At 50.8% G+C, this 14,259-nt stretch overlaps 1 protein-coding gene across 1 annotated transcript; it reads left to right on the top strand.

Annotated features, from left to right (window-relative positions):
• Positions 1-1,236: 1,236 nt before the first annotated feature.
• Positions 1,237-12,868, top strand: UBXN10 (UBX domain protein 10). The gene is made up of 2 exons (XM_082351266.1): positions 1,237-1,307; positions 7,444-12,868. Exon 2 carries the CDS (start codon positions 7,459-7,461, stop codon positions 8,299-8,301), a length of 843 nt encoding a protein of 280 aa, XP_082207392.1. The 5' UTR covers positions 1,237-1,307; positions 7,444-7,458; the 3' UTR covers positions 8,302-12,868.
• Positions 12,869-14,259: the final 1,391 nt, after the last annotated feature.

The raw sequence follows: 14,259 nt of genomic DNA, 5'->3' as shown, positions 1-14,259 counted from the left end.
AGTTGGGGAGAGTGAAGAAGAATCTTGTAGGCAGAGGGGACGGCAGGAGCAAAGGCCTGGAGTATGATGAGGGTGTGTACAGGTATGACCCTGTGGCCGGGGACAGCCTTCAGGGCAGGTCTGGAGCAGCAGTGAATCTCGGACAGAATCAGAGGATGGGTTCCCTCCCATCGGAACAGGAGGGAGGAAGGAAAGCAGGGAGACAAAAGTAGGCAAGATTGTAGGTCTGAGGGCAGAAAGCTGAGAAAGTTCCCATCTGATGGCTTCTATTTTCTCTCTGAGGAGGGAAGTAAGGATATCTTCTGAGCAGGAGGAGGAACGAGGAGAGGTGAGAGATTTTAGGAGAGAGGACAAGGTTTGAAATAGCCACTGAGAAGAAAGGAGTCAAAACTGGGCTGGGGAAAGTGGGAGGATTTCTGTGTAGGACTGAGCGTCCAAAGGAGGTTGGAGACCCCATGTTTCCATGACATCAATGCCTGTGGCTGGTCAAGATTTCTTCAGGACCTTGGTGTAGGGGGACTGGTTGGGGTTTCCTCAGGTGGGAGTGATGGAAAGACAGCAGGACAAGGGCACGGCTTCTCGCAAGGGAATGGCTGAGGTAATGGAGCTTGAACTCAACAGGGTAGGGAAGAAGCAGGTTGATATGGAGAAAGCAGAAAGGCAATGGACGGGCCTCTGGAAGATGTTGAATGACAAGCGTGGTAGAAGTGGCTGGAGTTGCGGAAGAAGTCATGGTCAGGAGGGTCAAAGCAGGTGCAGATGTAGCTACAGCAAGATTTCGGATGAGGCCCGGGAGTGGTAGGCTGATAGGGAAATGAGGAGGTCAAGGCACGGGTGTCGAAAGGGCGGACTCAATCAGATGCCCCAAAAGCAGCCGCTCAGATTCTAGGATTCACAAGATTCAGTCAGCTCAGCAGCTTCATCTGACAATCAGGGACACTGAGAGCGTCAGGGCCTGAGCCAAGGTCACGAAAGGGGTTTGAGGCAGGCGGGCCTGCCACCCCCAGCCTCCTGGCCAGGGCTCTCCTCCCCATGGACGCCCTGTCCCCCAGGAGACGTGCAGCGAGGCAGGCAGGCTGGGTGAGGAAAAGAGGAGGCAGGAGAGGCCAGGCCTGAGTCCCCACCCCGTCGCCTCCCAGGGCCTCAGCCCCCCCCCCCCCCGACACACCCCCTCCCCCCCAGGCCGGGCCGGTTCCGGCCAGACCGGAAGCACGTGGCCGCCCACCGGCGCGGTTGCCCGGGAGACCCAGGCTGTTTACCCGCGGGACGGAGCCCGGCGACGGCGGCGGACGGAGCGGCGCCGCTAGGTGAGCGCGGCCGGCCGCCGGCCCGCGGGTCTGTCCTCGGCCTCCTGGGGGTCTGGGAGGGGCCGGGACAGGCCAGCCCCGAGCCCCCCGGGGCCCGTCGCCCGGGCGGGCCTCCCCAGACTCGGCCCCAGGGGCGAACCCCGGGAGACAGGCCAGGGGCCAGGAGGGAAGCGGCTGCTCCCCAGGGGCAGAGCCAGCCCGGCCCGGAGCTCACCGTTGCCAGAATGGGACAGCTCCCGGGCTCTGCGGAAGCCGAGGGTCCTAGGAAGCCGCTGGGCCATGCCCTCCTGGCTGGGTAGTACAGACCGAACACAGACTCCGAGGGACAAGGGGATGTCCTGTCACACAGAGAGACCGGAACCAGATCTGAGCCTCCCCCCCAGACCCCCGCTGTTTCACCCAGGTCAACTCGCACTTTCTAGAGGCTCTTTCTTGCCCCTCCCCCCACATCCCTCCTGCTGCCTCATCTTGCCTCCTTCTAGAGCTGCCGGTACTTGAAAAGAACTGAGCTCTTCTTCTCCACCTACCTCTAATCCTCCCTCCCCACTGCTGCTGGAATCATGCCCAGTTCCCTTTCCAGACCTTTGATCACTTGGCGGCTTGTGGTCCAATTTCTCCACTCCCCCTTTTAAACATGGCACTCTGCGTAGGACAGTGTATTCTAATCTTTAGTCCTGGGTAGAACTGGGAATGGTACCAAAGTTTTCTCATTCTCAGGCCAACTACTATCTCCTGTTGGTTCTTCTGAGCATTTTTCATCCTCAAAGCCTCACAAGGAGGGGTGGGGATTGGCAGGGGATAGTATTAACTGACAAACATTTTTAAAAGACCAATTCAAATGTATGCATCCTTGGTATATACCAGCAGATGATATGTGGGTAGTTATATTTTATTACATTTATTGTAGGCTTAGATTTGGGTTGTGAGTGAAATAGGGCGGTCTGACCCCGTGGTAGGAGGTGGGAAAACAGGAAGATGGCGTTAGCTTCTCCTATCCAATTCTCCTTCTTTCCAGTTGATTTGGTGAGTAATCTTAAGGGATGGGCACCTGCCCTTTTGGCAGTTCCTTGGGAACCGTTATCAATGTTTGTTTCCTGACTCCTAGCAGGCCTCTGGGGTGCAGCTATTATGTTTAAGTAAACAGGCCACTTGCCTATTCAACAGGCAGCTTGATGGAAGCCTACGCCTAGATCTCGTCAAATCACTTTGTGGTTGAGAGTCTGCCAGGCCTAGAGGTGGTGAGATGAGCTGAGCAGGGTTGATGATGGATGCAGCAGAAGCCTCCCTGGACTGAGGCGGGCAGGCAGAGTTTGAGACCCAAGGTGTGAATATAAAGACACCGTTGGCCCAGGTCCCCAAACACCTGTTTCCCCTACCTCCCCTCTCCATGTGGGAGAAGCTGGGGAGAGTTGATGTTCCCTGCATGTAACAGATGGTTCCTGCGCTCGGCAGGAGGCAGCGGGTTATGAAAGCAGGTTTGATGGAACGGTTTTACCTGAAGGAGGTGTTAATCTCTAAATAACCATGAGTGGGCTTATAGGGATTAGTCATAATTGAGGTTTTTCTCCGAGATAGCTCGCAGTCATGTTATCTTATGACCAGGGTGTCTTGGATATGACACCCCCTGAACGTGGATAATTATATAGTACCAAAAGGTATAGAAAGTGCACGCACACACTCAAGTTTTACTGTTAAAAATAATCCAGCAGGGAGCCTATGAGAACACATGACTTTCCTCATCAAAGTTGTTAAGGAAGAGGTTTCTAAGTTACCAAACTTACTGACAGTTAAACCTTCCTGAGGCGTGTGTGGGAATTAGATGCCAAGTCTGTGATAATTGGGTAGAAGCTGTGGCAAATTAACAGCCCTTCTTCAACGGGGAAGGGTGGGCAGAGAGGGGGAGCCAGTCTCCCAGTTGAGCTTCTCTTTGGCAGAACAGTTGGGCAGTTATGACCTCCCCATGCCACCCTGAGTTAAGTGCAGAGCTGCTTAATTACAAGCGAAAGACTTTGACTAAAATTAAAGGGAACCCCCCCCCCACATTCTTCACAGTTGATCAGAAAATAGACTAAATTAACAAGGAGCTGGGTAGGCTTTTTTGATGCCAAGGAGAAGGCTCCCGGACTCCCAGCAGCCAGATTGAGTGTGAAAGACTAGAAGTGGGAAAATGGGAGTGTGGAAAGACACTGCCTGTGAGCAGAATGGAGCAAACACAGAGAGGCCTTGCAGTTAAGAAAGACAGGGCAGACTTTTTTTTCTTCTTTTTTAACGTCTTTATTGGAGTATAATTGCTTTACAATGGTGTGTTAGTTTCTGCTTTATAACAAAGTGAATCAGCTATACGTATACATATATACCCATATCCCCTCCCTCTTGCGTCTCCCTCCCACCCTCCCTATCCCACCCCTCTAGGTGGTCACAAAGCACGGAGCTGATCTCCCTGTGCTATGCTGCTGCTTCCCACCAGCTATCTGTTTTACATTTGGTAGTGTATATGTGTCCATGCTACTCTCTCACTTTGTCCCAGCTTACCCTTCCCCCTCCCCGTGTCCTCAAGTCCATTCTCTATGTCTGCGTCTTTATTCCTGTCCTGCCCCTAAACCTAAAAACGGTTCTTCAGAACCGTTTTTTTTTTTTTTTTTAGATTCCATATATGTGTTAGCATACTGTATTTGTTTTTCTCTTTCTGACAGGGCAGACTTTGAACTGAGTAGCCCTTCAGGAATACACAGGGATACTGTGTTTTGTTTGGTTGTGGTTTTAGCGGTGAGGAAGGGGATATGCCCTAAAATTAGACAATGATGGTAATATGCACAGAATGGGAATATTAGGGTGCAGAGCTAAGGGGCTTGAATTGCATTGCTCAGCATTGTGTGATGAAGGTAGTTTGGAGTAAGTGAATGGGAGGTAAGTATACGATTAAAGTGTGGGATTAGGGGGAATTCCCTGGCAGTCCAGTGGCTAGGACTCCACGGTTTCACTGCCGAGGGCCCAGGTTCGATCCCTGCTCGGGGAACTAGGATCCCACAAGCCATGTGGCGTGGCCAATACATAACTAACTAACTAAATAAATAAATAAGTAAAAGTATGGGATTAGAAGGGACATATTAGAATGCATTTTTGGAGGCAATTTCATAGGCAGTAGCTCACTGGAGTCAACCTTCCGGCATTTCTGTGCAGCGGGCGGGGCAGGCATGGGTCCCCTGAGTCACCCAGCCGATCAGAGGTGACTGGGAGTAGACCCACCACGGACACCCTGGAGAAAGGCTCTGAAGCAACAGGTAAGACTTTTGGACCTAAAACAGTCAAAAGCACTAAATAAACAGAAAACAAAAACCAAAAGCAGAAAAATGAAGCCTTTACTGTGTGCCAAGCCTGGTTTTTACGGCCTTACCTATGATGTTTCGTATTACTGTCCTCATGTTGCAGATAAAGAGACTGATGTTTAGAGGCAGTTAAATAATGTTTTCAAGGTCATATAGCTAATTCTATAGATGAGGAAAGCAATGTACCAGAAAGGTAGAATGATTGTCCCATGGTCATCCAGCTAGCTCTTGGCAGGGCCTGAAATAGAACCTAGGTCTTATGACACCGGGTCCTGGGCCCTTTGCTTCCAAACGCGCTGCTTCTTGGGGAGGCTCTGGGAAGCTACCAGAAGGTCTTTCGAGGGCTGGGAGAGGGCTGGTCAGGCTGCAGGTGGAGAGAGCCACAGTCACAGTGGTGGTCAGGCTTCAGAGGAGGCAGGGAGCCCAGCACGTTGCAGTGTCCTGGGAAGGACGTAACCAGGGACTGGGAAGAAAAGGTGATCAGAAGCGTGTTAGCGAAGGTGCTGTGAAGACAGCGAGGACAGGGGAGGGGGCCTGACTTGGCAGTTCCAGGCCTGCAAGAGAAACACGCCTCCCACCATGCTTCAGGACGTGCACTCGTGAACACCCCCAAATACAGGGTGTGGGAGGTCCAAACACAGGGGCCCTCAAAGTGTTGACAAGGTGGTTGGGAAGAAGAAATGTCAACAGCTAACGGAGAGACTGAATGTGATCAGTGCTGGGGGAGAGGCCAAGACTGGTCCTTGAGAACAGAACTGGGTGTCACAGACCTGGGTTCTCTTTCAGGCTCTGCCACCAGCTGGCTTGGCGGCCTGGGGCATTTGCTCTGCTTTTCTGGCTCACACATCTGTAGAATTAGCGTGTGGCCGGAGGCCCCTTTGAAGTTGGCCTAGGACGGGGTTTGGTAAACCATGGTCCACAGGCCAGATCACACCACTCATTTTGTGTGGCTCGTGAGCTAACAATAGCTTTTACACTTTTAATGGTTGGAAAAAATAAAAAGAAGAAGATTTTGTGCCGCATGAAAATGATATGAAATTCAAATGCCAGTGTCCATAAAGGCAGTTTCCTTGGGACAAAGCCACACCCGTTCATTTACACACTCTCTATGGCGGCGTTCACACCACAAGGGCAGAGATGAGTAGTTGTGACAGACTGTGGCCCACGAAGCGGAAAATATTTACTCTCTGGCCATTTACGGAAAGGGATCATCAACCCTGGTCTGGAAGCTGAGTGCCCCCCTGTGAGTTCTGGCCAATGGGTGGACCAGCAGTGGGGTCTCCTGCTCCTCTCCCCCAGCCTGATGACAAAGTGAGGGCAGCAGAGGGATGTTGCGTGAAGTGACTTGTCAGTGAATACCCGGTGGGAGCCCCCCTGCCACCTGTGGCAGGAAGCTCTAGCTCTCAGCTCTTTTTTTTTAACATCTTTATTGGAGTATAATTGCTTTACAATGGTGTGTTCCTTTCGGCTGTATCACAAAGTGAATCAGCTATACATATACATATACCCGCATATCCCCTCCCTCTTGCGTCTCCCTCCCACCCTCCCTATCCCACCCCTCTAGGTGGTCACAAAGCACGGAGCTGATCTCCCTGTGCTATGCTGCTGCTTCCCACCAGCTATCTGTTTTACATTTGGTAGTGTATATATGTCCATGCTACTCTCTCACTTTGTCCCAGCTTACCCTTCCCCCTCCCCGTGTCCTCAAGTCCATTCTCTAGTAGGTCTGTTAGGTCTGTGTCTTTATTCCCATCCTGCCCCTAGGTTCTTCATAACCTTTTTTTTTTAGATTCCATATGTGGCACATATATACAATGGAATATTACTCAGCCATAAAAAGAAATGAAATTGAGTTATTTGTAGTGAGGTGGATGGACCTAGAGTCTGTCATACAGAGTGAAGTAAGTCAGAAAGAGAAAAACAAATACCGTATGCTAACACATATATATAGCTCTCAGCTTTTGAGTGAAGCTGAGCTTGGATTCCCTGCTGGGTAACTGAACAGGGTTACTTTCTCTCTTCTGAGCAAAGGCAGCCACGGGTAACGCTCTCTTCTGGGCCTCCGGGTCTGTGGACGGTGTAGGGCGGAGTGCCCCACCCTGGGAGCCGGCAGATTCCGCCCTCCGGACTGGACCCTGGCTCTTCCCTCACCGGGGACACTTCCCCCTAGAGCAAGGGTGGGCAAACCACAGCCTGTGGGCCAAACTGGGCCCACCCCTGTCTTCGTAAATAAAGTTGCCTGGGAACACAGCCGCAGTCCCCTGCTTACGTACTGTCTATGGCTGTTCTTGTGCTACAGGGGCAGGGGTGAGTGGTTGGATCAGAGACGACGTGGCTCCCAAAGCCAAAACCATTTAGAGAAAAAGTTAGCTGAGCCCTGCTCTCGATCGTAACAGGGCTTATTCCTTCTCATCAATCTGGTCTCTCAGGTTAAAGCCCTCCCGACCCCCCGTAAGAATAAGAATTAGTCACTCGCTGGTGCAATACTTTATTTTCCTCATAGCAGTTATTAGTCGCTGAAAATATCTATTTACTTGTGGACTTCACACCAGCCTCTTCTCACTATAATAATTTAAGTTGCAAGGACTTTGGTTCACTGATATATTCCAATGCCTGGAATGAATGAATGAATGAATTGCAGCTGATGCCCTTGTCCAGATGCCAGAAATCCAGAGAGAAGCTCCTCTGCACACCCCCTCCCGCCCCCATCGTGGCCGGTCCTTATTCTGGATCCTGGGACGTGAATGGCTCAGGTCCAGAAGTCCTAGGACGTTTAACCCACAGCCTCCTCTCTTCTCTTGCTTCCTTAGGGGTCTTGAGGAGCCATGGCCACGGAAGCCCCGGTGAATACAGCGCCCCCTGAATGCAGCACTGCTGTCAGCACAGCAGCTGGCAGCTTCATTTGGCAGCCAGACTCACTAAACACGCACGTCACAAGGCCCAAGTCTGCCAAGGGACGCACTCGGCCAAGTCTGCATAAGCCCGCGGGCACGGAGGGATGCCGCAGCCTCACGCCATCTTCACCTCCAGCCATTCCCCGCGAGTCGCCGAGCAGCCAGAAACCGGCAGCCTGCACACCCAGATCTCCAAGTCAGGGAGCCCCCGATGAGATCCCGGAGCTGCTGCAGCAGGTGCCCACAGGGGCATCGTCTTCCCTCAATAAATACCCAGTCCTTCCTTCCATCAACAGGAAGACCCTGGAGGAGGCGGCCCTGGAAACAGTTGCTAAAAAGGCTGGTTCCCTGCAGCTGAGCAGCACCCAGGCTCTTTACCAAGCGGAGACCTGCACCGTGAAGACGAGTGAAGAAGGTTCCCGAGCTCAACCTTGTTCCCCGGAGAGGAAATGCATCGTGCGGACCAAGAGACAAAGCTCCTATAGGGCCAGAGACCTGGAGGAACCGTCAGATCAAGAGCCAACGCTGCTGCTTGCCGTCAGATCACCGTCAGGACGAAGGTTTGTCCACCCTTTCCGGCCAACTGATGACTTACACACCGTTGTCGCCGTGGCCGAACACAAGAACGAGGCCACGTACCGACACTGCAGCATTGAAACGATGGAGGTGCCCAGGAGACATTTCTCTGACCTCACCAAGTCTCTGCAGGAGTGCGGAATCCTCCACAAGTCGGTGCTGGGCATCTCACAGGAAGATGGGGAGGGATGGCCCTGAGTCCGCAGCCACCCAGCTGGGGTCCTGGGTCTCTGAGCAAGGAGTGTGGTTGGGCGCCACGGCCTCCCGGGCAGCTTGGTTCCAAGTGCCATGTGAATCTGGTGCAGCTGTGACTCTTGGGACACTCACCCTCAGCACATCTTCTTTGAAGCAGTGAAATCTACACAGGCACCAAATGCATTAAGAGGATTCTCTTGCAGTTGTTAAACTCTCTCCACCACAGGAGTGAACTGGCAAGTGACCAAGGCTGTTCCTGGAACAGCTGTGACCAGGCCTTCTCCTTTTCTCCTTGGGTCCTTTCTGAAGCACCTGCTTACCTTTACAATGAACTTGCACTCTCTTGAAGCCAATGGTTTGCCTTTCTGTATTTGATGCAGGATTAAACACTTCCCAGAGAGGATTCTGGTCTGGTAAATAACCAGGGTTCAGGAAATACTGCACTGGCATTTGTGTTTCTTGCAAGTATCTTTAAGAAACAGGCGCTTGACCCTATTTTGGGAGCAGCCCCTTTGCCAAGCTCGAGTGGCTCAAGTTTCTCGGGGATTACCATTTGTGTGAGGTGGTTTCAGAGGAAAGAATAGGCCTTCAGCTAATACAAATCCCCCAATACACCAACATTTCGGAAAGAGCCCAAGAGCTGGAAAGTGAATCCCTTCCATAAGCAGGAATTAGCCAGGAGCTACTTTATTTTTAATACAGACTGACCAGGTTTACAATTTTTGGTAGCTACTCTCTGCACAAAATTTTCCCAAAACTGAGAAAAGCCAGTGTAATCTTACATCCTTTGCTTTCCCCAGTGGTGGCATCTTTTGTTTTTAAATGGCACAAACCTACAAGTCTGCACAAACTTGTAGGAAAGGCCCCCTTGGCTTATCTGGGTGTGGATACATTGTTTTATCCCCCAGTTTCAGGGTCTCCCCTACTTCAAACACGGAGGCTCCCTTGAGACGACAGGGGTGACCCCGTGTTCTGATTCAGAATCCCCCGGAGGAAGAGGGCGCCTCGGTTTGGTGTCGCTTTGCTGTGCCTACGCTGAAACCACGTGCCCAAATAAATGTCTCGTTGATCAGCATGACACCCGTAGCTGTGTGGCAGACCCCGGAGTCTTGCTTTTCCAGCTCTGAAATGGTGACAGGGAAATTTTCCCAAGTTCCCTCGTGTTGTAAGCTCAGCAAGGCTCCCACATCTCACCTGGGTCCCCTTTACGGCCAAATCCCCATTCAGAGTGGAGAACACCTGTCCTCCCAGAGCCCAGCCATCACAAAGCCCTGAGTACTGATATGCACCCCTACTTGCTAGGTACACAGAGAAGGCAGGACTTCTACAAGCATAGCAACGAGTGCATCTCGTGCATAGATAAAGCCTGTGGTTGGAAATGTTACTTCCAGCAAATTGATACTTGGCCCTGGAGATGAACACCAACATCCTTTCCTCTGAAGAAGGCTCGCCTTGTCCTAACTGCATCCCACGCCACCCAGATCATTCTAGAATAGGTTATTTTGGAATGTTTTGCAAAATTTCTTAATGCCATTTGGTCAGCCGCTCCTCTGACTGCAAAGGTCAGCTGGGGCTGGTGGAGCCTTGGGCAGGCCCAGGCCACTGGCCGCATCCCCCGGCTGCTGACCACGCAGAAGGGCCTGGTGACTCGAGCCTGGTACTCAAGTCCAGGGGTTTCGCCTCCCACCCAGGACTCGAGCACAGAACTCTGCCTCTGATCTAGGAGGCTGGGGGAAGAGCCTCCCACATTTTATTCTTACCACCTACTCTGTGGTAAGAATAAAATCCCACCCACCTGGGACTTGGTAATTTCTCCAGGCAAGAAATCTTTAGAAAATTGCAGTGAAATGGAGCATGCTTGAAGGAGTTAGAATGTTCTGCACTTAGGGGTTTGCTACTGCTATTTAGCTTAGAATTTTGGGGTGGTGGGAACAAAATGGAAGGCATAAAGCATAGAAATATTTTAGGATATTTGGGGATATGTGAACAAAGCTAGATTTGAAACACATCTTTTGTTTCAAATAAACTTTTTCTGCGGGGACAAAAGATGACAATACTAATAATAAAAACCAATTTGCGTGAAACTGAGTCAGTGGAGAAGTGCATCTTCTTATTTCAGCGCAAGGCTTCAGCCACCCACGCTAGTGGACAGAGGGCGTTGTGAACCCCGTCTTCAGTTCTCTCCTTGGCAAAGCACTTGGCCCTGCTGTTTGATCCAAGTCCTCTTCCCCAGGCACTCCAGATGCCCACCCTTCCGAAAGCGCCTGCTTTCAGCTCATATCAGAGCACTAAGCTGGTCTGTAGGGGAAGAAACTCCTGAATTTCTTCCCCAAATCATTCCACGTACTCTCCTTTTGAGGTCGGCAAGAACACACTGTATCAGAACTTCAGCGTTCTTGGCTCTGTAGGTGGTACTGCCAATCAGGTGCCCTGGCCTAATGGGCTAAGCTGAGCCCAGGGCCTAACTCTTGGTGGCCCTGGTAGGTCTGAAGTTGGCCCACTTTGCGGTCACAGGCCTGAGTCATTCATTTAACCCACAGTCATTGAGGGTCTGCCCTGTGCCACACCGGCTCACAGGCATTGGCGCCCTAGCAAGAGAGCGTTGGCAAGACAATGTGGAACCACCTTGGACTGTCAACTCCAACCAGCCGAGGGCGGCAGCTGTAGCTTTATCTGGGAGGGCCCTAGAGTGAGGGCCAGACTGGATGGCTGCCGGTCTTCTCCCCACCTTGTGGGAACACAGAGGAAACTCCTCCCCACCTCTTCTAGTGATGGCACTAGGAAGATTGCTCATTAGGGATATGGACTTTGCATAGGACAAAGCTTCATGATGAGTGATTCCCCTCCATCCCCTGATAAAGTCCAGTAGGTAAATTCGTCCTGACAGCAGAAGGAACAGCAGGAGAAAGAAGTGACTCATCATGTAGAATCCAAAACATTTTCACCAACAGATGGCAGGTGGTTCTAACACAACAACAGCCCTTGCCCTGAAAGTACCCGGGGACCCAGCCCACAGCCGTGAATCCAGGGCAGTCCTGCTGAAGAAGCGAGGTGAACGGGACCATGGGCCAGTGGTCACCCCCGAGCTCCCCACAGAAAATCCTTCACAAACAAACAAAAAAAAACAAGACAAGCCTTGAGGCTTCCATTCCAATGAGAAACTTTCAAGACTAGTGACAGATCAGTCTCACTATCAGGCATGACAAAAGTAAGGCATTTCACGCACTAGACTTTGCTTTTGTTCATGCTCTCATCACCATTTGAAGGGGGTGTCTAATGTCAAATAAAGCCACCCTGCCCCAAGAGGCAAAAAGGTTTCTCTTTACACAATTTTTAATTGTCTTCATAATATGTTGAGATAAAGGGGTATTCAGTTTCCCGTGGTTTGGGGTATATTTTAGACGAGCCTTTTATATGGTCAGTGGATCTACTTTTATACCTTTTAAACAGAATTGCAAAGAAAACTAGATCATTTTACTTCAGCATTAGTGTGGAAATCATTCTGAGAATTAAGCAGGAATATCCGTTTTCTTAGTCCACCGAGGCAACACACCACAATAAAGTTAAAACTTTGAGCATGTTTACCCTCACCCTGAAATCAGAACCGACCAAACCCTACCATAGAAGCAGAGAGGGTCAGGGGCCACTGCGGAGGAGTTGGCCATCCAAGTCTGGAGCAGACTTTTGGTGACTCACCAACAAACAAGACAGCCACTCAATTATAAAAATAAAATTGGGTGTTTTATTTTGCGTCTGCACCGGTGATGTGACATTTTCCTTTCCTGGTGAGGGCAGTTTCTACCAGCCCTTGCTGACGTCCCTCTGTGTGCCTCCACCTTCAAACAGTTGAGGAAACAGCAGAAATCCTGAACAGCTGATGCACAAGCACACATCTCTGGAAGTATTTTTGGACACACTTAAATCCCATCCCAAGACGCTGAACAACTGATGTGACAACTGCCAATAGGTACAATGAAGTGAGCCTCATTCCCACAGTCCTGCTCAGAGGAGCGCTCCGGCTGCTGTGTTGAGAACAGACCGTAGGGGTCAGGGTGGAAGATGGGAGACCAACTACTGGACGTTGACAGTAACCAGAGGAGAGATGGTGGTGGCTTGGGCCAGGGTCGTAGCCATAAGTGTTACGAGAGATGGTCAGATTCTGGATACACAATCCCTTTTCTTAAGGAAAAAGAAAAGGAAAGATAGTTTGACAGATTGGAATTTACCGAAGTGGACTTAGCTTGACCACATCACCAATGTGGACTGTTTCTGCAAAAACAAAAACAAACCTGACAGCAACAAGACCAATACATGGTAGGCAGGGGGAAAACCCTGACCAGAAGCAATGTGCAGAGGAAGGAAATGCATGAAAGTTTTTGGACAAAGTGTGTGGAGAATTTCAAAGCTCTTAATTGCTTTAATTAAGAGATGCAACTAAAAAGCTTGCTATTTCACTTAACATATAGGTTAAATCAATTACCATCTAACTCTAAGGGTATAATTACCGCCAAGGTTACTTTATGAGAAATCCTTGTTCCAGTAAAATACATTGTTTATCTCTTCTTCTCTCCCTCCCTCTCCTGCCTCCATTCCATTCAGCCAAATCCAGGGGCTGATTTGGGGTGCATTTCCTCTCAGGAGGGCAAATAAAACCACTGTCCTTTGGTGTAATTAACAAAGCTCCTAGTTTCATAACTTCCACGCCCACCTGTTCTTCTGTTCTTTACACTGAGGAGAGCTGTGCCGTAGGGCCTTGGACCCGCTGAGAGCTGCACCTCTCTGACGTCTGCCCTCTAGCAGAGAGGTGGGGATCATGGGTCTATTCTGGTTGGTGAGTACCACCAACAGACATCCTGGGTCTGCTTTAGCCCCAGCCCACTGTTAATAAGAATGGCCAGCCACCGGCAGACAGACCGTGGGAAAATGGTGGCAACTTTCATCTTCCCTACTGGGACGCGCAGTCTGGAAATCACCTGCTGTCTCCACTCCAGCCCTGCATCCAGCCCCTGGATATACTGCAGGGTCAACCCAGACCATACTTGAATGGGCCATGTCCCAAAGACTCTGGATCCAGACCCAATAGAGCTTTGTTAGTTTCCCCAACCCAGGCCTGGACCTCAGCTCACATTTCTCCTTCTTAATGGAGTTCCTAGCAGGAGCTCACCTTATTCAAATTAGCTGTAACAAATTAATTCAAAATGTGTCTATAGGCACCTATAGGCCAGGCACTTATTAGGTCTATCAGTGAAGAAAGCAGGCACAAATTCCCTGCCCTTATGGAGGTTACATTCAAATGCCTGGAGACAGAAAAAGAACAATATACATAATAAATAATATGGTATGATAGAAAAGGATACAGGTGATGGAAAATGGAAAAGCGGAGGAGGGTGAGGGGGACCTGGAGAGCATGGGGGTTGCAGAGGATGAGATCTTACATGGGGGGTGGGTGGTCAAGGCAGACCTCACAGACAAAGCAACATCCGAGGGAAGAACTTGAAAATGAGACTCAGCCGCGCTCCTGGGGGCGGGGGCGGGGGCGGGGGCGGGGCTCCGGGGGCGGGGCACCTGCTCCTGGCGGAGGGGACGCACAGGTCCTAAGGCGGGAGCCCATCTAGCCTGTTGGAGGGAAGGGCAGTCAGTGTGGCTGGTGGGAGGAAGGGGTTGAGCTGTTGGAGATGGGGGCGGAGAGACAGATCATTTGGGACCTTTTAGGGGCTGCAGCTCTGGGTAGAACGGGAGCCACTGCAGGGCGCTGGGCGGAGGAGTCTGCGGACATACGTGTTCACATCAGCACTCTGGCTGCTGTGCTGAGCGCAGACAAGCGCAGAAGACGGAAGAACAAGTAGAAGCTATTACTTCTACAATCCAAGTGAGCAATGAAGACCGGAGAGGTAGCCACAGATGTCCTGAGAAGCAGTCAGCTTCTGGGTATCGAATCCATTTACTTTTTCGAGAAATATT

The sequence above is a fragment of the Balaenoptera borealis genome, assembly GCF_965194805.1.
Source record: "Balaenoptera borealis genome assembly, chromosome: 1".
In the NCBI taxonomy this organism is placed as follows: domain Eukaryota; kingdom Metazoa; phylum Chordata; class Mammalia; order Artiodactyla; family Balaenopteridae; genus Balaenoptera; species Balaenoptera borealis.
This window is presented reverse-complemented; position numbering and strand designations above follow the sequence as displayed.

What these genes read in the sequence shown, in the direction of transcription:
- UBXN10 (XM_082351266.1), top strand. Translation starts at nt 7,459, where the DNA reads ATGGCCACGGAAGCCCCGGTGAATACAGCGCCCCCTGAATGCAGCACT.